We start from the raw sequence: 23,034 nt of genomic DNA, 5'->3' as shown, positions 1-23,034 counted from the left end.
AGGGCACAGGACGGCTGCTGGGGGCTTGGAGAAGCCCCAGGTAAGTGAAACGGTTTCAGCGAATTTACAGTTACGCTTTAAGGTGAAACTTTCATATAGCGGCCAAAAAGGTCAGTTCCTTAAAGTGACACTGAAGCGGAAAAAAAAAAACTTATGCTATAATGAATTGTATGTGTAATACAAATAGAAAATTAGTAGCACAGAAAAGTCATTTTTATTATCAGTTATATAGCTTTTTTTTTTTTTTTTAACATTGCATCATAGTATCATATTTGCAATTACAAACCACTCACGGTATTTTAAACTATGGAACAGAGCAGAGCTAATGAGCCTTTGAACTCCCCTGCAGTAAAAGCTTATCTGAAGCGGTGTCACTGTTTCTTTGATGTATAAGTGCTACAGAAAATTGGACTGTCTACGACCCAAGTTGGGGCGGAGAGCTCAGAGAAGTTCTTTTGCATAGAGAACAACTGATGTTTCTTAAATTTTCCTGTACTGGAAACAATATCAGACTAATTTATTTGCTATTAATGTTCTATTGCTTATCTGTACTGCACATACAATTAATTATATCATAACTTTATCTTCACTTCAGATTCCCTTTAAATTCAGCTCTACACACAGCATGGAATAACCAGTGGCCTTTTTTCAGCATGCTTACCTGTAAGAAAGTATAACAGCTGAATCTCGTTATAGTAAACTCTGATATAGTAAACCACTGGTAAACTCAGTGTTCATGTCCCAGCAAAGGTGTCTGTATAAATATACAATATATGATCAATTCTGATACAGTAAAGTACTTTTCCTGGTCCCTTGGAGTTTTCTATAAAGGGATTCTACTGTATGTGCACGCCCATCAGGTTTGACACGTCCCCAACACAGACCGTGGTATGGAAGTGTCCAAGTTTGCTGCAAATCAATGGATTAGGTCTACTCTGTGCGGATAACTACTAATGCAGCCAGATAGGAAGTCTCCAAGTAGTCTTGTACTCTTGTAGAGTAAAAATTGAATGCTTGGAAAGAAGATCAGCTTCAGTCATTTTTTGGAAATTCATAACTGAGACTCAGTTAACACTGGCTGTGAAAAACAAATTTTGGCCAATTTATGGAATACAGAAACTGACATGTGAATGTGGTGGTACTATGTTGAGTATAGCATCTATTCACACTTTTACATCTTCAGACACACTGGATCCATTCCGGTAATCAGAGCACAATATCCCAAACTGCATTATTTTTATGATCGTGGCATACACTGTAAATAACAATGGCAACCACAACAGCCTATGGTAATGGACAGTGTTCATTTCTTACTAGGCTGTTTGCAGTGTAAGTTCATGCACCTTCTGGCTTTTTTGGTATCGCCACAAATGCTCAGGTCTCCGCTGGGGACAAACACTGCTATACCAACAGAAGCCCTGGCAAAAGCAAAAATCATTGGGGCTCTCTACTAGCTTGAAATAGACCTATGGGAAGCCCACCTTCCCAAGGAGACATCTCATTGGTGCACCAGAGGACCAATGAAAATCGACCCTGGGGAGGGAGAAGTCCCAGTGGTCTGTATCAACCAAATAGTGAACACTTGCAGTGTGCCTGTAAAATTATCATTCCAAGAACTATCCTCAGAAACTTGCAGTCCTGGGTGAGTGTTACTAAAAGATTGTGTGCAACTTTAACAAGGGAATGGTTTTCCTATCAATTCAGAGTTTACAGCGATGTAGTTTGCTCTATTTTGTGAAATACTATAATTAAAAGAAGTGTTGCTATTAATCTTCTGTAAATCTGAAGTGAAATTAAACTTATGAGATGATGAATTGTATGTGTAATACAGATAAAAAATAGAACATTAGTAGCACAGATATGAGTCTCATAGTGTTTCCCGTACAGGAAGAGCTAAAATACTTGAGTTATCTATTCAAAAGTGCTACTCAGAGCTATTTGACCAAGTCGGTAAACACAGTCCTGTTTTTTAAATAGCTTAAACAGTTAAAGCGGATCCGAGATGAAAAACGAACTATAACAAGTAACTTGTCTATTTATCTTATCTAAAGTTTAGATGGTTTACACAGCAAATATAGCTGCAAACAGTTTTAATAGAATGATTATTTGTTCCTGTGATACAATGACAGCAGCCATGTTGTTTGTAAACATTACAGAGGCAGCCTTATCTGTATCTTGAGCCTTCAGCCTAATACCCTCTCCTTCTCCCTCCTCCCCTCTGCCTCTGAAATCAATGGCTAGTAACACCTCACCCTCCTCCTGCCCAGACTGAGCTCTCATGAACCCTTGCTACTGCCAAGGCTCTCTGAAAACCTGGGGGCGTGGCTTTTTTTAGTTTATAGGGAATTAGAGTATTAAAACAAAAAAAGTATTTGGCTTGAGGAAAGGAACACAATTATGCAATGTGTAAAAGTTCACCTCCGATCCACTCTAAGAAACAGCTTGAGATAAGGTTTTACTGCAGGGGAGTTCAAAGGGGCTTAAAATATAGAGTGTGGTTTATTAACGCCAAATATGACAGAATGATGCAATGTTATACATAAAGCTATAAAACTGAAAATAAAAATGAGACTTTTGTTTGCTACTAATGTTCTATTACTTATCCGTACTACACATACAATTATCTCTTAAGTTCATTTTCGCTTCCGTGTCACTTTAAGCAATAAGATTTATTTTTTTTAATGGAATGAAGCTTTAAAACTCCAAACCAAAAGATTTTAATGTGGTTTTATTATACTGTGGATCTCTTGTAAATGCTGTCTTTTAAGCTGCTGGTATAATACAACACCCTGACATGTTAAACATTTTGCTGTTCGGGTTATTACTGTGTTTCAGACGTGCTCTCTCATTACGGGTGGTTTAATAGTTCAGACAAGATAAATGAGAGGAAGGAGATGCTGAAAGAAGTTTAAAAAATTCTGTAAGCAAACTAAACAAATAGTAAAAAACTCAGCAGATCTGTATAGAAGCAGCATAAAACAAAACCTATGTTCAGGTGACACAAACTATGCAACATTCCCATTAAACAGGCATCTGTGAACAGTCTGATGACAGCATGCAATTAAAAGCAGATGATGTTCTTTCAGATCAAAAGCTCAGTGTGGGATTGGTATGCAAGGAAATACCGTACTGAACTATGGGATACTTGTGCTGCATTTAGAAAGTAAAATACTCCAGCATTTCGTAAAGGCACGGCTCTCTCCAAGATGGGAGAGGATCAGAGCAGCGGATGTAACCAGTTTGTGCTTTAAAGACCAATTAAACCCAAAACTGATCAAGGCAAATTTGAGCAGCAATCAGGTTGATAAATGAATATAATAATTTGTATAGAGGCAGTGTTAGACAAAATAACTTGTTTGTAAGGCAGATGTGCTTTGCGGCACACTACTATCTTCCTTCCTGCCCTCCGTAGTTTCATCCACGTTCAGTTATGTTTACATAAGCCCAGCGTGAGCTCACGTACACAAATTCCAGGAGCCTGGTAGTCAAGGCTCCCCAAAGCCCCATTTAATCCAAAATTGAGCTAGGTAATGTCTTGATTAGCGTAAATCTGCATAGTCCTTAAAGCAGAACTGCAAAACTGAAAAAATAAAAAGTTTCACTTACCTGGTGCTTCTGCCAGCCCTCTGCAGCCGACTTGTGCCCACGTCGTCCTGGACCGATCCTGTGTTCCTACGCTGCGGCTCACTTTTCTTCACACCAACCTCCACTGCGCCCTGGCCACGCGTATCCTCATACACATTCCCGTAGGCAGGAGCGTCCTGTGCAGGCACAGTAAGGGAAAATCTCTACTGTGCCTGGGCAGTACGCTCCTAGCTACGGAAGCGTGAACGAGGACGCGTATGGCCAGCACTGCGCAGTTGCAGTTCACTTCAACTGCGTGAAGTAAAAGTAAGCCACGACGGGAGACCAAAGCATCGGTGAGTGACTGCGCAGGCACAGGACGGCAGCAGGGGGCTGGCAGAAGCCCTAGGTAAATTAAACTTTTTTTTAGTTTATTTCAGTTCCGCTTCAAAACAGATTTTCTCTAAAGGTTCTTAAAGTGTCCCTGAGCCAAAGCTCGGGTACACAAAGCCAGATAGATACTTACCTATAGAGAGGGAAGCCTCAGGATCCTGAGGTTTCTAATGTCCCCCGTCACAGTTTTGCTCATCTTCTGGGGGCCGTGCTCAGCATTGTCATTCATGAGATCAGGGTTTCGCTGCTCCTCTTCCTTGTACATGGACACGCAATAGCCGACTGAGCCCTCTCGCACATGCGCAGTAAGCCGGAGCCGGAGGCTCCATTCTACTGCGCATGAGAGGGGAGGGCTTGCGAAGCTACATTGCAGCCATTAATACGGAAGGAAACTGCGCAACCCTGATTCGGAGGGGGGCCGCAATTTGCAATGGGGGCTGCCGACTAGAGGGAAGCCTCAATAGGATCCAGAGGCTTCCCTCTCTGCAGGGTAAGAGCTTGTTTTAACTTGAGCTTTGGCTCGGGTTCACTTTAAAACCCTTTGTGCATCTCCATATAGGTTTAAAGTAAACCTGAAATCAAGAAAAGGTACCACAACTTGAGCGACTGTTGCAACCTTATAATTTGGGTTTGCAGCTGGTAAGCCTCCAATTGTCATGGTAGTGGGAACACCAAGGTGATAAAGCACGTGGTGGCTTTAACCGTCTATAGCGCTGATTTATTAACTAATTCAATCAATGAATACAAAAAGCTCTTGAAGACTCAAGTAGCATTGTATTTGTGATTTCATTATTTTACGAGAGCGCTGTTTGTTATTGATTTTACTCATGTTTAGGTCTTGCATGATTATCAAGCTACTGGATGACTACACAATGAACATCAGCAAAGATGTTACTTATGCTGCAATAATTTTTTTTTTTTTTTGCCAAATTGCTGATCCCACAGTGAACTTTTAGTCAAAAGCACATCACATTTAACATTTATAAAAGAAAATACAGAAAACTAAACAAAAATACAACAGTATATGAGCCTTACAATAATGTTGCTGTAAATACTGTAATCTTTCTCCTACTATGTTCCAGAGATTTTAGTTCTTTTAGGCACCATATCCAATCACACAATGCAAACCAATTACGCTGCTGCAGCAGACAGTGTCAAGCTCCTGTGTATGCAGGCATTGGAATTAAGGGAGTATACTGCTCAATATTTAAAGGTCACATGCTTTCTTAAGATGCTAAAATGCACAAGCCCGAAGAGCTGGACAGAATATCAGCAGTCAGGGAGCGAATGAACCAAGTTCTGAGTTCTATCCATAGATGCCAGGGTAAGCACATGCCACAAAATGCCAGCTTTGTGAATTATTAAAGAGACCATTTAGTCTGATCTAACTTTCCCTCTGGTGGACAAGTAGAGTCTAGAATGCTCAGACAGGCTCAGTGTGTTGGATTGCGTTTGTTGTGCTGTGGAGAAGTGTGAGGTACAACAGACTTCCTGTGGCGGCTTACCTCAGGAAAATACAAAGTGAATGGCCTCGGGGGGGAAAAAAAAGCCAATACAACTCAACTGCATTTCATATTCTTGAAAAAAGAAAAAAAAATGTATTACGGAACTGGAGGACAAGTTTATTTTGTCACTGCCTGCTGGTTACCAGTCTATGAATGAATGCACTCCTGTGTCCTGCAAATCTGACGCAACCTTTCCTTCATCTGATCTCATCTCCGCCATGCTATCCATACCTAAATAACACTTCCTAACCAATGCACTAGTTGTTTTATTACCTTGCTTGGCTTGGAAGTGTTGTCTGTTCCATGGGTGATGCCCCTGTAGAGCGAATGAATCTACAGAAATACTTGATGCTTGATTTTAGGGATGGGTTTTGTCCGATTCGAAAATCACTTAATTACTGTAGCTTGCAAGGAAGTCGATCCCTCAAGCCACAGTTGTATGAACTGGTGCAGCAGATATTTTCAATTTTATTTTGTAGATTGAAAACTTTTCTCTTATCGATTTGTAACATCACTTAACTTAAAATAATGTTCATTAGATACATAGAAAAAAACATTCCTAAGTTGCACTTTTTTTTTCGGGGACCTCCCAAAGTTGCTAAAAGTCTACACTTCCAGTTTGTTTTTGATGATCTTCACAACTTTATGCCAAGTTATACAAGCAATGTGCACTATAAGCGGATATTACAAATTTATACTGGTTGTAAACTAGCAACAGTGTCCAGAATTTGAAACTATTCCTATTTATCCTACGGTTGTAAACTAACAGCACACTTAAAGGGAAACTTAACTGAGAGGGATATGGATGTTTCCTTTTAAACAATACCAGTTGCTTGGCAGTCCTGCTGATCTCGGTAGTGGAATCACACCTGAAACAAGCATGCAGCTAATCCAGTTTGACTTCAGTCAGAGCACCTGATCTGTATGCTTGTTGAGGGGCTGTGGCTAAACGTATTAGAGACACAGGATCAGCAGGAGAGTCAGTCAACTTGTATTATTTTAAAAGGAAAAATCCATATCCTCAGTTTAGGTTCCCTTTAAGGTGCATACACACGCATGAACACAGACGCCCACAGGAATCGGGACTCCATCCCTCAGCCGACAGTTCAGGGCTGAATGCTGTACAGAACATGGAGGAAAGACGCGATCATCACACAACAAAGCAGGAGGGTGATAAAGAAGCGGCATGGCTTGAGGCTGCAATCAGTGGAGATGATCCAGCACTTCACATCAGAGGCCACCATACACATGCTACAGTCAACTTCCTTAGCCATCGTAACGCCCAATGTGTAGACAATGAATGACTCCAACGTTTCCTTAAAGGAGTTATCAGGAATTTCCATGTAAAATAATGGCTACTTACGTAGTTCTGCACCTGCGCAGTACGCTCCGGTCCATGTGGCGGTGATGACAGTGCTGCTCGTTGCCTGACGTCATCACCGCGGACCGGGAGGCAGAGGCGGCGAACGGCTGCGGGGAGAGCAACTGGTCTGAGTGTATTAAGTGATAAAGATGCTAATCCTGCATTCAAAACTTTCAAAACGTTTTCTGCTGTTATGATTTGGAGTTATCACATACTTAAGGAGCACTGGCCCTTTAGAAGTCAGTGCCAAACAGTTGCATGCTGGGGGTTCTTTTTATCTATAATACACTTCTCCTCTTTCCTTTATTTCCCTTCCTAGCTGGTTATCTGGAACCTGATCCCCTACTCACTTGTGTTTACAAGCAAGGCTGAGGTGACTTAGCGATTGGGGGAGAAAAAAAAAAAAAAGTTAAGGGAAGAATGACATCAGTATTTAGCCTCAGCTGTGGGCAAAAGATATGGCCCCCACCAGGAACAGAATTCTCTTCATTTACTTTATAAAATTCACTGAAATCAAACCATGGACAGTACAATACATCTGTTATGTAAGTAGATCAAGTATTTATCTACTTACATATGTGTTTTTTTCCCCTGGCATAGTATGGCTAATGCTACTGCTAGAAGCTAAAGTATAAACTTCTTATAGCAACACAGAGGGATATTGAAAGCCTGGCAAACATTAATTATAAAGGTCCTATGCTTGCTTTCACAAGCCAACAAGTTTGTAACGTGTCCTCAATTCAAGAACCTGCCATGTGGAACTTCACTTGTGATTAGGAAATCAGCACATTATAGGACACCAATGTATGAAGCCTACACTGTTGAACATGAGCGATGGATTGCTTGCGCTGTGCAAAAACGAGGGCTTGTGTACATTTTGGCATATCTGAATGCATGTGTTCAGCAGTACAGTAACCAGAAAACTCCCACTTCTATAAAGTGAAGCGTTTTACTCCCTTCAAACAGCTGGCAAATGGTACCTGTATTCTCTAAGAGAGTCTTTGGCGTGTTCGGTTTGTTAATGATTTCTACAAGTTGGTGCAACACCATTGGAACATAAGGCTGCATTTCAATTCCTACAAAACAAAAACAAGCTTCATAGTTAATAAACATGCTATTTGTTCGCTTATTCACAACAATAATTACTTTGAAGGAAAAATATATTTTTTTAATTAAAACATACATAATTGTAAAAAATAAATGAGCACGGCGGCAGCTAGAGGGATACCCCAAGACCCTGGCTCTATTGGATACTCAGACTGTGCAATATTACTCATTGTTTGTGGAAGCGTCGCGAGTTCTCAAATATTTTTAGATCTGCCACATGCAGTGTGTATATAGTTTTATAACTTGTGAGCTATCCGTGTGTTTTGGACACTATTACAATTATCTATTATTCTATTAGATTGGTCATCGTAACGTGCCACCCATTATCTGTTTTTTAATGGTTTTCTATTAAAACATTAAAAACATTCACATATATATATATATATATATATATATATATATATATATATATATATATATATATATATATATATATATATATATATATATATACACACACACACACACACACACACACACACACACACACATATATAGATATCAATTTTTTATATATTTTTCCTGAGTGGTGCGGTTCTGTGCATATCTACTTTTCTCTTTGATTGTGTGCTTGCAGTTGTGTTGGATCTGTTACTGCACACTCATGTACCTTTAGATCTGGGGTGCACAATAGGTCGATCGCGATCTACCAGTAGATCACACCCGCCTATTTGGTATATGGCCGCGTCGCATAAAATTCTGCTGCCGGACGCTGGCCAACAGGGAAGCAGGGGAGGAGAGAGGCGGCACAGCCGCGACATCATGGCTGGGGGCAGCGCCGGGCACAACAAATCCATGCACGCTGCCCGCCGCCCCTTCGCCCGCCTGAGCGTTCCCTTAGCCGGCGCTGCTTATCTGCATTCCAGCCAGCCGCGGCTGAAGGAGGGGAGACCAGGACGAGTCCCAGACACCGCCACTGGAGCTGGAAGGAAGTAAGTGGCACCTATACCTGGCTACCTACACTGAAGGCACATAAACCTGGCTATCTATACTGAAGGCACCTATGCCTAACTACCTATACCTGGTTAACTATACTGAAGGCACCTATACCTAACTACACTATACCTGGCTAACTATACTGAAGGCACCTATGCCTAACTACCCTATACCTGGTTACCTATAATGAAGGCACCTATGCCTAACTACCTATACCTGGTTACCTATACTGAAGGCACCTATGCCTAACTACTTATACCTTGGTTACCTACACTGAAGGCACATATACCTGGCTATCTATACTGAAGGCACATATACCTGGCTATCTATACTGAAGGCACATGTACCTAATTACCTATACTGAAGGCACGTATATCTGGCTACCTATACTGAAGGCACCTATGCCTAACTACCTATACCTGGTTACCTATACTGAAGGCACCTATACCTAACTACCTATACCTGACTACCTATACTGAAGGTACCTATACCTAGCTACCTATACTGTAAAGGTTGGTAGGTCTCCTGGACTTGGCAAATTATAAAGTAGCTCACAAGCCAAAAAAATGTGGGCACCCCTGCTTTAGATTAATGGTGTCTGGTGCTGACCCTATTCCATTTTTGTTGTTTAACCTCCTTGCAAGTTATGAGGATTGCTACATCATAAAACATTAAACCAGACAATGGCCTCAATTCACTAAGCTTTATCAAACATGTTTGATAATTTACCTCATGGGTAAAATCTAATTTTGAATTCACCAAGGTGTTATAGAGGTATTGAATGTTTTATCGATAAAACATTCGATAAATATAAAACACCTTAGTGAATTTAAAATTAGATTTGACCCATGAGGTAAATTATCAAACGTTTGATAAAGTGTTTGATAAAGCTTAGTGCATTGAAGCCTATGACTTGCTGTCTAATTGAGAATGGTGTTGGAAATCTGGCCACAAAACAATTAAGTGAGCATTTCTAAAACCCAGATAGTCAACTGTATTTCGAATGTATTCACTCTGTGCAAGACAAGCAGCAACACCTTAAAGAGAACCTGAGACAAGAAGAGTCTTAGGTTCCATACTTACCTGGGGCTTCCTTAAAGAGAGACTCTGAAGTCTCTTTTTTTACCTTATTTTGTTTAATGGCAGAGGAGTGATTTATTACCTACAAAACGACCTGCAAAGTCGCAGATCATGCTGCCCTGACACACAGGGCTTTTCTTCCTGGAGAGGCTGAGCTTTGAGCTGTAGCTCTGCCTCTCCGCAATCAATCTCTGCAGATCTCTGCCTCCTCCCAGCCCCTCTCAGGAAAAGAAGATTGAGAGGGGCGGGAAGAGGCGGCGATCCGCAGAGATTGACTGCGGAGGAGGCAGAGCTACAGTGTAAAGCTCTGCCTCATTGAGGAAGTGAAGCCCTGCGAGCCCGGGAGATTTGCAGGGCTCATCTCTGGTAATAAATCACTCCTCTGTTGTGGAGATGCTGCGATTTAACTCTGGCATTAAAGCTAAAGAGGATTGTTAAACAAAAGAAGGTAAAAAAAAAGTGACTTCAGAGTCTCTTTAAAGCAGGGGTCTCAAACTCAATTTACCTGGGGGCCGCAGGAGGCAAAGTCAGGATGAGGCTGGGCCGCATAAGAAATTTCACAATCGCGGCGCATCGCCGCCTCTGCCCGCCCCTCTCACTCTTCCTTCACAGAGAAAGGCGGGAAGAGGTGGCGATCCGTGCGGCGATTGACGTCAGGAGGGGCAGAGCTTAAGCTGAAAGCTCTGCCCCTTCCAGGAAATGCCTGCGGATTGCCCCCCCCCCGGGCGATTTGGATAGTTTAGCGGCGGGGATGCGGCGGATTACTTGGGAGCACTGAAGCGAATTATGAGGAAGCTTTTGCCGGCGAGGGCCACAAAATATTGTATCGAGGGCCGCAAATGGCCCGCGGGCCACGAGTTTGAGACCCCTGCTTTAAAGGGATACTGTAGGGGGGTCCGGGGAAAGAGTTGAACTTACCCAGGGCTTCTAATGGTCCCCCGCAGACATCCAGTGGCCGCGCAGCCACGCACCGATGCTCCGGCCCCGCCTCCGGTTCACTTCTGGAATTTCAGACTTCAAAGTCTGAAAATCACTGCGCCTGCGTTGCTGTGTCCTCAATCCCGCTGATGTCACCAGGAGCGTACTGCACAGACACAGACCATACTAGGCCTGCGCAGGACGCTCCTGGTGACATCAGCGGGTTTGAGGACACGGCAACGCAGGCGCAGTGGTTTTCAGACTTTGAAGTCTGAAATTCCAGAAGTGAACCGGAGGCGGGGCCGGAGCATCGGTGAGTGGCTGCGCGGGCACAGGAAGTCTGCGGGGGACGATTAGAAGCCCCGGGTAAGTTCAACTCATTTTCCCCCGACCCCCCTACAGTGTCCCTTTAAGCTCCAATGAGGCTGTTCAGTCCCTCGCTGTCTCTGCAGGTGGTTTCTGTCACCCGCAATGCTGGTCAAAAACCTGGCCGAGTCACATTAAATTGCGCATGCACGGCCTGGCCAGGCGCGCTCCCGTCCCTAGGAGTGTTCTGCGCCTGCACAGTAGTACCACAGAACACTCAAGCCGTGTGAGCGCAACTGGCCGTGCATGCACGATGACTCGGACAGGCTTTCGAGCAGTATTGCGGGTGACAGGGGAGACGACGGCGGATGAGTGGCCTCAAGGGGGCTTAAAGTAAACCAGAGACTAAGAGTGAATCAATACTTACCCGGGGCTTCTTCCAGCCCATAAGCACGTGCGAGTCTCTCGCCATCGTCCTGCCATTCCCGCACGATCAGCCCCGGTACCTAGTTCAGTCACGTCAGTCCAAGTCTACGAAGCATGCACTGGGGGTGCGCACATGTGCAGAATACCTAGACTGGGCCCCACTGAATGGCAGACCGCGGGAGGACTGTGTAAGATTCAAATGTGTTTTTGTGGGGCAGGAGGAACTCCTGGGTAAGTATCGATTCAATTAGTTAGTCTCTGGTACACTTTAAGGAAGCCCCATGTAAGTATGGTACCTGAGACGCTTCTCGTCTCAGGCACACTTTAACTTCACCCATAACTCACCTGGGCAGTGTAGGCAACTTCGCTGAATGACTACACTTGCTGCCCTTTAAAGAGACTCTGAAGTCTCTTTATTCCCTTCTTTTGTTTAACATTCCTCTTCAGCTTTAATGCCAGAGTGAAATCGCTGCATCCCCACGGCAGAGGAGTGATTTATTACCAGAGATAAGCCCTGCAAAGTTCTACGACTTTGCAGGTCGCAGATCATACAGCCCTGACATGCAGGGCTTCTCTTCCTGGAGAGGCTGAGCTTTGAGCTGTAGCTCTGCCTCTCCACAATCAATCTCAGCAGATCTCTGCCTCCTCCCCGCCCCTCTCAGGGAAAGAAGACAGAGAGGCGGCGATCTGCAGAGATTGACTGCGGAGGAGGCAGAGCTACAGCCTAAAGCTCTGCCTCATTGAGGAAGTGAAGCCCTGCGAGTCCCTGAGGTTTTCAGGGTTTATCTCTAGTAATAAATCACTCCTCTGCCGCGGGGATGCAGCGATTTCACTCTGGCATTAAAGCTGAAGAGGAATGTTAAACAAAAGAAGGGAAAAAAAGACTCCAGAGTCTCTTTAAGTACCTGTTCTCTAACAGATCATGTTTAATAAAGCACCTGACAAAGTTACAGCTGTCACCTCTAACAAGTGATGTAAACTTACCCATCTGTATTGAAATTTCACCAATTGCCCAGGTAGCATTGTTGCATACAGAAATCAATTCAGGGTTTAAATTTGTTCCTAAGATGGGCATAAAATCGGCTAAAAGGGAAGAAATAAAAAGAATTAAATCATTAAAAAAATGCTCTAAAGGTGGTAACACAAGTTAAATGTTTTAGGCAATTTACAATATCCATACAGTATGAACACTTTGATGCAACCTACCGGATCCAAACTCTAGCTCAGCACAGTGTAAAGTTTTCTTTCCACATAAAAGTGCTGTAGAAATCAATTGCTGTGTGCCCTGTGTGTGTGTGTTTAGCACCTGTAAGAATTTTGAAACCCCTTTTTAGCTCGCTATCTGACTGGCCTTCTCTAAAGACTTTATATGGCAATATACCATTTAATTGCAGCCTTTTATATATTTCTTAAATCAGGCTCATTTTGGCTTATTGTAATTGAAGTTTAAGCTTCAAATTTTTGGGGATCCTTCTGACTTAAGCTAAGTACACACTTGCAATTCCCGTCACCCAGCAGGTATTGGGGACTCGATCTCTAGGGCAACTATTGTGGCAGAGTTCTATACAAAAACAGGCAAGCAATGGGTAATGTTGTTGTGGAGGTAGGAGGAGGATGACAAGCAGCTTCCCATGAGTGAGGGGAGTGGTGAGAACAAAGTGATTGGAGGCTGCTCTGGCATTGCTAAGGATCCGGGCATGCCGGCTCTTTAGACAACAAGTGGCCGCTGTGCACACATGCACACGCCCACCCACAATTCTGACACAAGGTGGTCTATATCTGCTGCCTCAGTTGAGTTTAATCTAGTGAGTTTACATAGCAACTTCTGGGTCTACTGTGAACTCACACATATGTGGTAGCAGATTTATTCTATCCTGTATACTATTCACCAATATCTGTGTACAGGTATTGCAATTTTGTCTGATTATTTAAAACAGTTGTTTGGTTTACCAGGTATGTCACTATATTAATGGAACCATATAAGTTGGTCGGTTTTAATGTGGAACAAACGTTGCATGTTGAATTGTAACTTTTTGTGTCACAATGAAGTATTTCTAATTCACTATTTTAGGGGAGTATTTTGCTTATGCACATAATATAAATATAAAGTATAGTCGCTACCTCACATGGTGGCATATTTAGCTTAAGGTTTCTGAATGCACTGTAGACTGTTTTTAACCACTTCAGCCCGAGAGCAATTTTCACGTCAGCGCTGCTCCCATTCATTCGCTAATAACATTACTACTACTTATCACACCTAAATGATCTATATATATATATATATATATATATATATATATATATATATATATATATATTTATTTTTTTCAGGTCAAATTAGGTTTTCATTTGGCGATATTTTTGTTTAGTAATTACCTTATTTTCTATGCATTTTAAAGGGAAAAATAGGGGGGGGGGGGGGGGGGGGGGACAACCTCCCCCATTATTGCTTTACAATAAACAGTGCTAGCCAAGTTAAACCCACATATTTTATTTGCTTATCCAGCCTGGTTGTTACAACATTTAGATTATGTTCCTAGTACAATGTGCGGTGACAATATTGTATTGGGAAATAGAGGTGTCCTTTTTGCTTTGTCATTATACACTATCGATGAATCGAAGACCTTGTTTGCAATAATACTAGTAATATACCCTCATGACATACATATTTAAAAAAAGACAAGTTCCTAAGGTAACAATATATGTATTTTCTTCTATATACTGTCACTTTGTTTTCATTCTACAAGTTTTATTTTGGTACAGAATATGCAAAAATGCTATTGCTTTTGATTCAGTTTGTGTCTAAAAAGAATACAAAAGACATGGGCCTCAACCCTAAAACATTCTAAACTTTATTCTGGTAATCACAGTTAAAATGTTATCACGTCTCTTGTAGTTTTGCTAAAACTTTCCCAAGTTTGATCAGAATTTTTAAAATGACTATATGTTGGATTTAGTTTCTCCCCACCTATCTTTTATGCGATGTGAGTCCAAGCTTTAAAACACCCCAAAATGTATATAAATCATCACGGTTAAAATGATACCACATGTGCCCCATTTTGTAACAAACTGGTGGTGCACTCTCCACAATTACATTGGACATACATATACATCCAGTTTGCATTAAATACCATATTTGTGGATTACATAGGGCAATACATTGACATAATTACCAATGCAAGCTTTAACATGTTGGAAACAGGCCTTGGTTAGGTCTCCCAATAATGCAAACGAACTCTGCCGCACTTCTGGCATCTTATCCTATAGATATAAAGGCGGGTGTAAGATAGGAATAAACAACTGGTCAAGAATTCTGATAATGTTTTAGACTTTCCAGTAAGAAGCAGTCCTCTCACCTGCATACACTGGTACATTAGCGTTAGGATGTTACTCCGCGCTACAAGCTGTTCTATATTTCCACCAAGTCCTTCAGCCAGGCCACTGAGCAGATCTAGAGCCACAATCATGAAATCTTTATCTGGAGCCTCATACTGGTCCGGCTGTGCATTGTGCATCTGAAATTGTCAAAACAAAAATTTTAGGCACCTCTAAAGGAAAACAAAAAGAGAGAAGAAAAGAAATGAGAAGCTGCAGACTACATTCTTGAACTGCCTACACTTCAGATTAATTCAGAAATGCACACACACTGTATCGCATAACCCTGAGGTCCAGTTACAAGCATTTATACAGGCGTTCAGTTTTTCTTGCCTCCTGCACCAAGTGCTTACTCATAAAAACAGTGCTGCGTAGTATGCCAGCACTTTGTAAATAAAACTGGATATTATCAACATACAAACAAGGAGTTTATCTATGGAGATTCTCTGATTACGTGATCATGCTCCTCGGAGAAGCCATGCACATTATCATAGCAAAGTAGCAAGCAAGAACCAATCTCTCAATACATAATGAGGTCTTCTCATGTGAGAAGACATCAGGATTAGTATTTTCAGAACTGGGAAGGGTAAAAAAAAAAGTAAGTTATTCAAAGCCCATCTAAAGCCAAAGAAAACAAAAACAAAACAAAAAACACAAGACTAGTGCTTGCTAGTTCAACAAATACACTGCACAATAACAGTTTTCCTATTTCTTCCTCCTTGACAATTACTTGGCATTTTCAGCTAGTAGAATACACTTGTTGCTCTTTTTGCTTGCATTTAAGATATAAACTCTTCCTCCAAAGGTGGACCAGGGAGGAGATCCGGCACATTAAGAGTCCAAACAAAGTCCCAATGACTGGCCTTAAAAGTGCAAATCCTCACTAGTGGTGCACCAGGCCAATGGCAAAAACAAAACAAAACAAAAAAAAAAAGTAGCATGATTCAATCAACACACCACTCTCCAATAGCAAAAAAATAAAATAAAAAAATTACTACACTTAAAGTGGAACTGAAGCCAATGTATTTATTTCATTTCCTATGAGAGCACAGTTAATGACTTAGACAAAATCAGTAATGCTTACAAGTAAAAATGTATTTTTACCTTTAAATCAAATTTACAGCTTTGGCCAAGCCCCCTTTTTTCCTCGGCGGCCTAGAAAACATACTGTTACAATGACTTACAGAGCCTATGTGAGGAAAATATTCAAACAGTACAACTTGTGAGCAACTATCACCACCTTGTGGTAAGCTGGACAAATAACACATGCTAACACAGTTGTAACTGAAAAGTGGTTTAATTACAATAATAAATGTTGGTTCAAAGCCACTTTAATATAACAGCACTACAAGTACTTAGTAGTGCAAGGGACAAGGGAAAGGATTTAAAGATAACTACTTAACTGTACAAAGCTAAGCATTGGTGAGGAGGCAACCCTTTAGTAGACAGATTGATAGCATGTATGTACGTTCAATATTTTAGGTTTTCATCTTTGAAAACTAGTATATGGTGGGGAATTTTGAAAAAATGTTTTCCTCAAACATTAAACACACTAAAAAAAAATGAATATAGAACACTTTAAAACTGCTCTGATGTCTTTTGAATGCATTTTTGCACCTCACTGAGGGCGACTGATGACATTGCTGGCTGCAGGACAAATGATCAGATGTACTCCTGGAGAAGTAATCGGTGAGCAAATAAAAGAGAGAAAGTTCTCTTTTTCTACCTCGGACTCCTACACTCCCTATAATTCAGTCAGCAAAGGCAGACTTATCAACTAGAAGCTAAAAGTGTAAAGCATGACTTTTACCCTTACAGGACATCCGAGATGAAAATAAAATGAGAAAAACAATTGTATCTATCCTCAGTCTCCTAAAAATGACTTTTTTTTAGATATCCCACAGTTTTATTTTACATTTATAATCTAGTTTTTAAGTTTTTACTGTTTCATTGTCTCTGCTCAATGGCATCTTCATTGAAGTAATGTCAGAGCTCAAATCTATGAATTATTGAACCTTTTTACCCCTTTCTTGCTCTCCAAAGCAATTTACTGACAGAAAAGTGTTTTATGGCTGGAATGATTTATCAGTTAGGGTTATGCTATAGTCTGACACAGTCCGAGCCGGTCCCAACTCAGACAGAAACTGCCACTTCCATACCTGATCTGTAACATCTTCAGGCAGAGAAAGAGAAAAAGAACACAGCCTAGTTATTTGTGTGCTAGGCACTGTACATACACGTCTATCTCATGTCACCTCGGTTGTCCTTTAAGAAAATGGTCAAAATGGTTTAATTTTATGCTGTGTTTAATGCTTTAGATTATACATGAAATGTGAGGACAGTGTGGTGTGATGAAATGTAATGACAATACCACTTGAAAAGAAAACTTCATCCAGCACCATATAATGGAGCAGATACAGGAGAGTGCTAGTTGTACTCACCAGAGAGAAAATCCTTGTTGGATCCACATTAGTGATCACTATGTGTATCTTGGCCATACTTCCTGCATGTAGCTTCCTGCCATTTAGTACCAAGACCATAGACTCATACTTGAGTCTGCAGTTGAGCAATAGGCTGGACCCACAAGTAGGCGCAATGCAGAAATGCAATGGCATACCCTACATGGCCAAGAAACCAGGACTGTGGAGTCAGTACAAAAATCTTACGACTTCAACTCAGACTCCTCAGTTTATGAAACCACAACTCCAGGTAGCCAAAATTGCTATATATATATATCTATATTTATCTATATCTTAATACTTCTATCATAAATGATACACAAGTATAAACTATATTCCGATAAGAAGTCTGGGTGACAAGGGTTTGTTTTTTTTCTTGGATGAAAGCGTTCTGCTTGTAAAGTAAAACTAAGGTGCCCAGTGTAACTTACCTACGGCTTCTTCCAGCCCCCTGTAGTCCTAATCCCTTGCTGTTGTTCTGCTTTAATCCATTCAGCAGCAGTCCTGCTTCCGTGATCACTCTCCTGTGGCCGGAAACGTGCTGGGTTTGCACAGCTCGTTAAAATGTCAACTGTGCATGTGCCATACTCTGCCAGGGCCAGGAGCGCAATCAATGAGGCTTGCAGCGTAGCCTATGACTGGCTTAGTCGGCAAGATTTCGCAGCAGCCGTCTGGATTAGAGCGGAATGACAGCAAGAGATGGACTACAGGAGGCTGGAAGAAGTCCAAGTGCAGTTGTACTCGTCTAGTTGGACAAATAACTGGACCATGACCGGCAGCGAGAAACGGATGATCGTTGAGGACGGTGCGGGAAAAGAAAACTGCAGGGGGCCGGTACAAGCCCCAGGTAAGTGTCATTTTTGTTTTTTAATAATATCCACAGAACCCCTATAAGGACCATAGACGGCTATTACGGTAAAACGCGCCTCCCGATGAATCACCGCAATAATCTGCAGCTCCGTCTCTGCCGCAGGTCCCTCTCTCTGCCGTCCATATGACGGCAGAGCGCCGTGCGTCGGTTAAGAGCCGCTTTCATTGGCTCCAGACTGTCAATGTAAGTCAATGGGATTGGCTTACTGTGATGACAGGACCAGGAGCCAATGAAAACTGCTCCTGACCGGCTCACAGAGCTCTGCTGTCATAGAGACGGCTGGGCAAGTGTATTGCAGTGGGGAGAAAATGGCGCGATCGGGCGGGGGCAACGTGACTGTGCAGCGGGATGATTGATTGGTCCGCAAATGGTTAAACTGTGTACCTTTGTTTCACTTTAGGTGCCCTTTACTGATGTTAATTAAAATGCTCCAGTCTGAGGAACGGTCTAGTGATGCCCTCTTGAGCCTAGACAACAGGCAGTCAGAGCTTGGAAGCAGAATTTAATGCCAAATAATAATAAAACAGTGCTATTGATATGTGCCTGAATTAGTTATGTGAAGTGTAATTTTAGATTTAAAAAAAAAAAATCTTACCTTATCTAGGCTGAAAAAAATGTTATATCTGACCTACATATTAAAATTAACACAGGCATTATTGTGATCTACACACTAATTTGGTTAATTTAGAAATCAAAGCAAAAATTCCCACAAAAGGTTTTTACTCTCCCCCAGTGAAAAAAAACAAACACAAAAGAAAGAAAAAACTGAGCTTGAGGAGTTTACAATTTCCACTAAACTGACAGGTAAATACAAATCCTAGGTGAATGCAGAGGATGAAGAGTCCTCAGGGCTCTTTCGCACTGGAGCCTTTTTCACCTTTTCATTGCAAAGTCGAAACTTTGCGTTGACCAAGGTAAAATGAAAGTCCATAGACTTTCATTTTCCCTTTCACACCAGATTCTGCGTTTCGATGCGTTGCGGTACAACCCACCTGGGAGCATTTTATCGTCGGAATCAGCGGTTTCCCGTCGGATTAATGAATTACTACCGCCGATACTCAGCCTCGCACCGCAGATTCCCAACAACACGCCACAGCCTATTCAACGCGTGCAGGAACCGGCTCCTGCACGCGTTGTCTAATGTGAAAGAGCCCTCGGGTTAATATCACAGGTAGCACAGTATGCTGTTCCTTTGGTTACCATTTCATCCAACATTACCATTGATTGCTGAAGAGTCTTCTGTACCAAGTTCACACAGCGCTGGTACACAGGTTCACAGTAAGGTAAGAAACCAGACTGAAGTGCAGTAGCTACAGAAGATAGGCACTGAAGAACAGAAAAATATATTTAGGTCGCTGGCCAAAAAGCATTATGGCAATCTTTTTAGTAATTTTGTTACTCATATTGAAAAAATATATTCGACAATGGTATTTTATGTTCACAATTACTTTTAAGGAGGGAAATCAATACAGTGAGATGGTATGAGCTTACTACCCAGACAGTCACCATTGTACATCTCTCACAGGTGTGGAACTCCAGGCATGGAGAGCCAGATCGATGCCCGTGTTTAGGATGGATTGAGAAAGAAGAATGTGTTCTACCTGATGGACCACACCTTTCCTGATTCAGACCCATCAATTCATTTGAGCTGTGTCAAAATTGTGTGAGGACCTCGGCCCTCGAAGGACCAGTTTGACATCCCTGATCTATATGTGAAGCTCATCTCTCGATTCCTTCAGCCCCATCAGGATCGACAGGCGCCTTCTGTTCTCTTCCTCCACCACCACATGTTCACTCAGCCCAATCCCCTCAGACACTCTGTGTCCAATCTCATCAGACATCTGGGTAGAGTCACTAAAGATATCGCGCACAATCAGCCGTGACCACCCCGACCAGGAAGTACGTTCGCTGGGGTCGGTAGGCTGTACCAGAGGGGAATGGAGGGAGCGGTGGGCATCAAGAGAGCCCACTAAACATGCCTGCTCCACCGTATTTAATTTTGAGCCAAGGTATTCCTTAAGATGAAGCACTCCACACTTAAAGGGAACCAGAAGTGAGAGGGATATGGAGACTGCCATATGCATATCCTTTTAAACAATACCAGTTGATCCTCTGTCGCTAATACTTTTAGCCATAAACCCTGAAAAAGCTTGAAGATCAGTTTTTGACTGCTGAAGCTTGACTGGATTTGCCACATGCTTGTTATAATACTAGGGGCACATCTGGCTATCTAGGCTGGGTTGGGTTTGGGCGGGGGGTTATATATGATCAAGGTGATCCTCTCTCATAGGCATCAGCCTATGAGAGGGGATCGCTAGTGAGCTGCTCCAGGGGACAGCAGTGTTGTCCCCAGGCTCTGTAAGCCAGGTTCTCCACCCGGCTAGTTTTTGTGAGCCTGTATTCTCTCGTCCCACCCTACCCGGCTACTTTTCCATGCCACCCAGCTACTTATCCATACCACCCGGCTAGAAAAAAATTCTGGGAAGAACACTAGACAGCCAAGTGACAGGGCTGTCTAGTGTTGTACAAGCAAAACAAATGGCAGTTTGTGTTTTTACAGTCTGCCAGCAGTGATCAGCGCATTCGCGCGCGATCACCGCTAATCTCCTCCCCAGGACTTGACGCCGATCGGCGTTAGGCGGTCATGAGAGACCCACCTTCCAGACGCCCATCTGCGTTAGGCGATCGGGAAGAGGTTAAAGAATTAACTGTCAGAAGTGTAGCTCTGCATTGTCGGGTCCTAGGGGCTTACAGAGGTTGTGCTCCCAAGAACCAGTTCTTCAAGAAAATTCTACTCTATACAAAGAAAGATTATCACATACAGAGCTCAAACTTTTTCTGCCCATTTTCGAGAAATCTGCAGTTTTTGCTGCAACACATTCATTCTGTCCAAACAAAACACCGTTCCATAAAGTAAAAAGGCCCTCAACAGCCAGAAGAGCAGCACTGCAGCCAGCAAATTGACAGCAATGGTCTGTCTATGCATCTATCTATCTCTCTCTCTCTCTCTCTCTCGTGACCAGGGTATTTTATGATATTTACTTACAACTTCCTTTACATATAAGTCATTTTAGTTTGTAGCAGCTTCACATGATGGACAGAAACAAGGAAACCAATCAATGTCAAACAAAAACTGAGCTTGTAGTCCCTAAAGTCGATTGAAAAATTATATCCGTTCCCAACTCTCACCTCAAGTAAAGGGAAGAGATCCTTGTCTTCATCCTTTAGAACATTCCATTTCTGAATAAGTGGAGGCATTAGCATCTGAATATACTCCTAGCGAAAAAGTACACAAATATCAGAAAAAGCTTTTCTGTACCTCCTACACATTCCAAACTTAACACAAATTACAGTTATCACACAAAGATTGTTGTGATCCCCATGGAGTCTGTTTTCTGTACACAACCCTTTCCCAGAAGAACAGCAATTAGCACCACTCAACCACGCTTCAGGACTTATTTTTTGTAAATCAGTTTAAACTGAATACAATATATACTGTATGTGCTGCAATACAGTTAAACGTAAAACATGTCTAAAAATAACTATAAATCAATGTGGTGCACCTTCCTTTGGCTAAATCACGTGTTGAACACCTAGGGTAGAAAATTAGGATATTGGTACTGGCTATGTCTTGAAATCTACTGAACACAATCAGCCATCTCTAAAGAAATACGGAACAAGGCTTAAAGCGGTATTGACACCATAAAAATCAAATTTCAACAGCAACTGGTCTGAGTGTATTAAGTGATAAAGATGCTAATCCTGCATTTAAAACTTGCAAAACATTTTCTGCTGTTATGGTTTGTAGTTATCACATACTTTAGGAACACTGGCCCTAGTGCCAAACAGTTGAATGCTGGGAGTTCTTTTTATCTATAATATATTCCTCCTCTTCCATTTATTTCCCTGCCTAGCTACTGCTCTGATTATTTGTGTTTACAAGCAAGGCTGAGGTGACTCAGTGATTGGATGTTTAAATAATAATAAAAAAAAATAAAATAAAATAAAAAGACAGTGCAGTTATTAGTATACACCTCAGTGGGAGTGTCTGAAGACTCTGGGAGGAGGGCAGCTAATGAATACACAATAAGCAAGAGAAGGGAGGGGGGGGAAACAAGAGTCAGGGAGGATATGATGTCAGCATTAGCTTGGCAAGATGGCTACTGCCTAGAATAGGATTTTCTGCTTTTCCTTTATTAAATTCACAGGAATCATTACATGGATAGCACAATACATCTGTTATGTAAGTAGAAGTAGTATTTATCTACTTATATAGGCGTTTTTTTTTTTTCTAGGTTAGCATGGGTGACGCTTGTTCTTTAAAGGACAACCGAGATCTCGTGACATGATGAGATAGACATGTGTATGTAACAGTGCCTAGCACACAAATAACTAGGCTGTGTTCCTTTTTTTCTTTCTCTGCGTAAAGAGTTAAACATCACGTATGCAAGTGACCGTTTCTATCCAGGTCGGGACCAGGTCGGACCGGGTCAGACTATAGCATAACCCTCACTGTTTAGGAATTACAGCCATAAAACACATTCCTGTCAGTAAATGGCTTCCTGGAGCAGGAAAGAGATAAAAAGGGTCAATAATTCATAGATTTGAGCTCTGGCATACTTCAATGAATGTGTCATTGAGCAGAGAATAAAACAGTAAAAACTAGATTTAAGTATAAAATAAAACTGTGGGATATCTAAAAAAAAAAAAAAGGCATTTTTTAGGAGAAGG

The 23,034-nt window shown here is 41.8% G+C and overlaps 1 protein-coding gene across 2 annotated transcripts in view; it reads right to left on the bottom strand.

Moving 5' to 3' along the window:
* TNPO1 (transportin 1) overlaps positions 1-23,034 on the bottom strand; it is a 105,566-nt gene that overhangs the window by 12,116 nt on the left and 70,416 nt on the right. Inside the window, exons 14-20 of one of the 2 annotated variants that reach the window (XM_068248249.1) lie at positions 21,493-21,579; positions 19,522-19,629; positions 16,078-16,128; positions 14,955-15,113; positions 14,772-14,859; positions 12,583-12,681; positions 7,806-7,901 (exon numbers count right to left, since the gene is read on the bottom strand). In XM_068248249.1, coding sequence (XP_068104350.1) covers positions 7,806-7,901; positions 12,583-12,681; positions 14,772-14,859; positions 14,955-15,113; positions 16,078-16,128; positions 19,522-19,629; positions 21,493-21,579 — 688 coding nt within the window. The remainder of the gene's footprint in view (positions 1-7,805; positions 7,902-12,582; positions 12,682-14,771; positions 14,860-14,954; positions 15,114-16,077; positions 16,129-19,521; positions 19,630-21,492; positions 21,580-23,034) is intronic. The other variant, XM_068248259.1, reaches the window with a different exon arrangement.

This window comes from Hyperolius riggenbachi, chromosome 1 (genome assembly GCF_040937935.1).
Source record: "Hyperolius riggenbachi isolate aHypRig1 chromosome 1, aHypRig1.pri, whole genome shotgun sequence".
NCBI classification, from domain to species: Eukaryota; Metazoa; Chordata; class Amphibia; order Anura; family Hyperoliidae; genus Hyperolius; species Hyperolius riggenbachi.
The sequence above is the reverse complement of the archived record's forward strand: the minus strand, read 5'-3'. Positions and strand labels throughout refer to the sequence as shown.